Source organism: Trachurus trachurus (genome assembly GCF_905171665.1).
Source record: "Trachurus trachurus genome assembly, chromosome: 14".
In the NCBI taxonomy this organism is placed as follows: Eukaryota; Metazoa; Chordata; class Actinopteri; order Carangiformes; family Carangidae; genus Trachurus; species Trachurus trachurus.
The window spans coordinates 11,197,444-11,203,759 of NC_139903.1; the positions used below are offsets into that span (position 1 = coordinate 11,197,444).

The 6,316-nt window shown below is 44.9% G+C and overlaps 1 protein-coding gene across 1 annotated transcript; it reads left to right on the forward strand.

Moving 5' to 3' along the window:
* Positions 1-468: 468 nt before the first annotated feature.
* On the forward strand, positions 469-2,526 carry flrt1a (fibronectin leucine rich transmembrane protein 1a; the record flags this gene model as incomplete). The annotated part of the gene is made up of 1 exon (XM_083986586.1): positions 469-2,526. One exon carries the CDS (start codon positions 469-471, stop codon positions 2,524-2,526), a length of 2,058 nt encoding a protein of 685 aa, XP_083842712.1.
* Between the last annotated feature and the right edge of the window lie 3,790 nt (positions 2,527-6,316).

Sequence of the window (6,316 nt, forward strand, 5' to 3'; positions counted from 1 at the left end):
CAGTACACACCAAACTTTAGCTTTATAACAGTCTGTAATCTTGGATTGCCGTTGTTAATTCAACATAATTATGGCTGGCTGTGCGTTAATCTTTGTGTCTTTTTGGCTTAGAGTAGATGGCAGAATGTTGTCAGAAGCTGTGATAAGAATCCATGTGCACACATCTCCCTGATGATATGATTATTAATTGTGAAAAAACTGCAGTGCTATTGAGTGCCAAATGCCTCTTTATGTTCTCTTCATATGATAATTGTAGCATGTGCCTAGATTATAATATTGCTGATACCTGGTGTACTCCATTGAAATCACCTTCGGTGTCTCACACCTGCCACCATTAACTAATCGTTTGTGCATCAGTGCTGACTGTAATTTCTCTTTCTCTCTCTCTCAGGGTGGAGGTCGCAGGATTCCAGCTCACATCGCGGATTTGAGGATTAAACGTAGACCTGGAAAAGAGAGACAGTGCTTATGTTCGTCATAATGGCTCCTGCAAGAGTGGCCAAACTGTGGGCTCGGCTCTTCCTCCTTTTTCTTTGCTTCACACTACACGCTGGCATGCTTCATTTTGCTGCAGCCACGATACAAGGGTACATTGGGGACAGGGACATGATATGCCCATCTGTATGCAGGTGCGATGAGGACTTCATTTACTGCAATGATCGTGGCCTGAACTCTATCCCTTCACTGCCTCCTTCTGCATCCGTCCTCTACCTTCAGAACAACCACATAAACAACCCGGGCTTGCCCACCTCCTTGGAGCACCATCTTGCAGTGCGTGTGGTCTACCTCTATGATAATGAACTGGATGAATTCCCCATGCACCTGCCACCATCTGTGCGTGAACTGCATTTGCAGGACAACAACATCCGCACTATTCCTCGGAGTGCGCTGGGTCGGATGCCCTTGTTAGAGAAGCTCCACTTGGATGATAATTCTATTTCCACTGTCAGCATCGAGGATCAGGCCTTTGCTGACAACCCGCGGTTGCGCCTGGTCTTCCTTTCACGCAACCACTTGTCTAGTATCCCCTCAGGACTTCCTGCCTCGCTGGAAGAACTCCGTCTAGATGACAACCGAATCTCCACCATCCCGACCCACGCCTTCCGAGGCCTCACCTCACTTAGATGTCTCGTCCTGGATGGGAACCTTTTGGCTAACCAGCGCATTGCCGATGACACGTTTGCCCGTCTGTCCAACTTGACTGAGCTATCTCTAGTCCGTAACTCCCTCCAGACCCCACCGGTGAACCTGCCCAGTGCCCATCTGCAGCGCCTGTCTCTACAGGACAACGCTATCACTCACATGCCACGTGGGTCCTTGGATGGCATGCGAAGGCTCTTGAGGCTGGACCTGTCGGGAAACAACTTGACCACTCTCCCAAGAGGATTGTTCAAGGACCTGGATAGCCTGGCACAGCTGCTGGTGCGAGGTAATCCTTGGCACTGTGGCTGTAACCTGCGCTGGTTGTATGATTGGCTGCATGCCCGCGGTAACTCCATCACTGTCAGAGGTCTCACCTGCCACGGACCCGACAGAGTGCGAGATTTGGCTTTGACAGACCTGACCAGCGAGATGGAGGAGTGTGAGTTGGTGAGGACAGCAGGGACCAGGGACAAAATGGGTGGAGGTGGGATGGATAGCTCGACCACCCACACGCCTCCACAGGGCTCTCTCTTCACCCTTCGCTCCAAACGACCTGGACTTGGGATTCCAGACTCTGGATTAGACTACACTCTTAGCAGCAGTAGTGTGGGAAAGAGCCTGGCCCTCAACGTGAAGCCCCTCTCTCACAACAGCATCCGTGTAACCTGGAGCGTGTCCCATCCTAGCTCCTCCTTCAGGCTGAGCTGGCTCCGACTGGGCACTGGGAACGCCATGGGGTCGATCACAGAGACGCTGGTCCACGGAGACCGCAGAGAGTACCTGCTGACCGCGCTGCAACCACGGTCGAGTTACATCATCTGCATGGTGCCCCTGCCTGCCAGTTCAGAGAGCAAAGGGGCGATCTCTGGAGACGCTGAGTCTGATGATGCTCTGGTGTGTGCAAAAGCTGAAACATCAGACCCCAGCCCACTGGAGGAGGAGGAGAATGAAGATTCACATCAAATGGCGACACTGCCCTTGGCAGGGATTATTGGTGGGGCTACTGCCATTGTATCTTTGGCTCTAATTTTTGGCATCTTTTGTTGGTATGGACACAGGACTGGGCATTTGTGTTCCCGAGATCACTACACCCGCAACAGTTCTCGAAAGAGCAAAACCTATGATGACTACATTGAGTCAGGCACCAAGAAGGATAATACCATCTTGGAGATCCGTGGGCCGGGGTTCCAGATGACGCCTATGGCGGCCTGCGAGCCAATGCAGCCTAAACCGCTACGAGAGGATTACATCATTCATACCATATTCCCCTCCAATGGTACCGGCCTCTACAAAGGTGCCAACCATGTTTCTAACGCAGGACATGGTACCAACCGTGGCTATAGAGAAGGAGGAATCCCAGATGTAGACTACTGTTACACATGATGTACTGTGCCAGATCCTGTTCAGTGTTATTGGTAAACTGTATAGATGCACAATTTCCCTTCGCATGGACACTTCTGAAGCACCCCTCTGTGCCTTCTTCTTCTGGTCACCCATTCCAAATTACCGGCTGTTCAGTGCACTGAAAGTACTGTATGTGATTTACTGGAGCTGAAACTGTGTGGGAACAGTTAACTGCAGGAAGCAGCAGCCAGTAGTATCCCCCCACCCCACCCCTACCCGGTTGAAAATGCACAGCTGACCATTTCTTCACCACCTTAGTAATGGCCTCTGTATGTTTTCTTTTCTGCTCTTTCCCTTGTGACATGTAAACAAAGAATGTATCCACTGTGGAAAGGTCAAACTCAGCGTAGGTACAGGTAGAGTTCCTCTTCCACACACCGGAGGCACAGCAGTCAAATCTAAATAGATTAAGAAATGATGACAAACAGACATTTTTGGTACTCATTTCCTGCTCACTGATCATTCACAGTATGTAGTCTTATCAACTCATTGTTACAAATGCCTCAACTATATTGATGTGCCCTACCAGCTATCCAAGGAAAGGGCTTTGTAAAGCTGTGAATTGTTCTATTTCAACGATCCAATAACCACTTGTCTTAAAGTAAGCTTGTTATGACCTTATTCATTAGTTGTCAGGTTGAAGATCTTATCAGGGCTGGTTGGCCTTGGTTATACCTCTCAAGATCATTCACCTGAGATCAGTATTGTAGTGTTGCATCAGATTAGATGCAGCACAAGCGTGTAGATAATTTACTTAGATACCGACTGGGCTGTGTTTGAAAAATGCTTTGCTATTTTTATCAGTGGTTTGTTTAGTAATCAAATCCTGCACAGCTCTCTTTATTTATTTATTTTGTTCCTTATGTGATGTTTTTTGTCTCAGCTAAAATGGCTTTTTTTTTTTTCCACTTCTCATGTTTGTCGTTACTTATGAAATCCAGCTTTGATGAAGACTGTGGATTTGGCTCATCTAAACTGAAAAATACAAGACGTGAAGACGATATCCCGATGGCTGCCTCCAGGTTCATGATTTCCTAAATGCAGCAGAGTGGATTCTTGATTGAGACTGTTTATAATATGTAATCTGAAAATTAGACCCCACCCAAAGACTAGCATGTCAGCCCACTGAGACGATAGAAACCGTCCCTCTTTTCCCATTTTGTGCCTGTGAGCTTAACCTGTGACTTCATTTGATGACTTATGGTTATAAAAAATGTTTTCCTCCACATTTGTAAAGTGATGGCAGTGTTCACAGAGAATCCAGACTGGACACAACACTAATGTGGAGCCTCCTGCGCGAGGCAGACTCTTGTGAGTGAACCTTGAAATGAGGGCGAGAACTGTGAGTGCAACTGAGGAGACTCAAACCGCAACACTGTTGACCTGCACTGTGGGGCAGCGGCCAAGCTGTGGGTGGGTGGGTGGGTGGACTGGTGGGGGGAGTTTGGAGGAGGAGTGAATCCTCAGTGTGAGGAGTTCATTGATGTTTGTTTTAGCAGAGGTAAAAGGCCTCCACTCACTCCACCTCTTTTATTACTGAGCAGCACTAAAAATGTAAATGTATTAGCACTTAGCAGAGAACAGGGATAAATGTAATGACAAGGTGCGGGGAGACGGAGGGTAAAGAAACATCTCCAGGCACTGACGACGATACAGAGTAGATGGCTGTGGCACGGAGGAGTTCACTCATGCATAAATATGTTTTTTTTTTATATTCAGCTTCCCCCCTTGGGTTTAATATTGTCCATCAGTTGTTTGAGGGAAACCAATTGTGCTTCCATGACTGTGCTGTGCGCTAGCGTTATACACTGGCCTCAGACGATATGTCAGTGGAATGTATATTTTATCTTGCACCCAAAATCACTGGCTTAAACAAATAACATCATACTGGCCTGGCGAATTCTGTTTTGGGGAATGTTGATATAGTGTAATTGGTATTTTCTAGTGGGTCTATTCAATACACGTACTTCCTGATCATTTGTATAAATAAACCATGGCCACAGCCACATGAATATTTTTTCTGGTCAAAATATAGAAAGTAATGGTGCCATAACTTTGCGTAAAAAAATTATGTGAACCTGAGATATGTGTGGAATTGCTTTATAAATTCATCTTCAGAGGGGATCAATAAAAAGTTTTATAATCTTGTTATTACTGCAACTTGTCATTTCACCTAATGAGGCTGACTTTTACTAACTCAGTCGAACTTCTTGAACTGAAAATAACCTCACACGGAGATAAATTGGCAGGAATTTTCTATCCTGAGAAGTCAGTGTGCTAAAAAATTAGACCTGCATGTTGTTTTCATTTGATTAGCAACACAGGGATGGAGCATGGCCGACCACAGCCTGAGGCCAGACACTTGGAACCAGCTAAGCTCATAAGATGGAGCTGAGAGGAGTCAACAGGCTGCTTCCCTCTGTGACTTTGTGTTTACATGCAGCCCAGGCCTCCACTAGGCCAACTGAGCCCAACTCCAAATGAACAACTTCATCAAACACTTTAAATGAAATGGAGCAATCAGCCTCTGCCTGGAGTGAATTTTCAGTTCACTTTAATGGTTTCCCAAATATTAGACTTATTTTTAGATTTGAAAAAGTGTTGGTTGTCTTACATTCAAAGACTAGAAAATTGCACGTTTACAACATCTGATATTCTTCTTCAATGCGAGAGAAAGAGAGAGTACCAGTGAAACGATGGTCTGTTTGGATTGTGGGTTGTTTGTAGCCTAGCCATTTTTCAAGGCTAATAAGTGTTTTCAAGTCTGTTTACTGTGTTTCTTTTAGAGTTGGTCATCTAGGTCAGTTTAACCTGCGGGAGTTTCTCAAAGCTTGCGTTCTGTTGCCACAGTCAAACTCAGTTGTGACTGAAAAAAAAATAGTTCACAGCCTCTACAGACGTCTTTGCTGCAGAGAAGGAGCACAGAGAAAATCAAATGGCCAAGAATCATGGCTGCCACAGATAATGGGCTCAAAACGTCTGAAAAATGCCGTCAGAGAAAATGATTTTGACCGTTTCCAACAATCTGATGAGAGATGTTTTACATATTCCTGTATTTCATCTTTCACGTATATGAGAGAAAAGGCTTCTTTGCTCATTTTTTTTATTGGAATAATAATATCTCAAGGAAACTTTCCGAACAACACAAGTGTAGAAGGGTTTTTTACATAATCAGGGTCATTGAGTATTCAGGTCAATATCGCAAGGAAAGAATGAAAAATGGCTGACTTTAAAAATTAACGTCAAGTAAAACAATGGAGCGTGCCCTGTTCCACTTGTGAACACAACCTACTGTGACACCATGGTGTCCTGAAACCTCGAAACACCATTACATCGCTGCATTTAGTTGGGAACTGAGGCCACCGATGAACAAAAGCAGGACTTATGTTGAATTACTCAGAGAAAACTTCAATCCAAATCCTCACATTTGTCTCTGTGACATTGGAAATTTCAGTCTGAATTACTGTGTCTGAAAAAACATTAGGCTATTCTTTGCGAATGTGCATCACAAGAAGTTAACACTACATAATTGCAAACTGACTGTGTAGAATTGGGAGAATTCAGTATCTGCAGTCGAGTTTATTCCCAGCATCTGAATCGTGGAATAAGTGGGTGCTAAAAAAAAACATTCAACCAATTGTAAACTTGAGTTACAATACATTGAAAGTCCAGTTTTACTTTACAGCCACTGTTTTGTTGTGCTCGGTTTTACTTTAATTCACGGAAAATGTGAATTTCTTTGCTGTCACACATTTGATGAAATATGCTG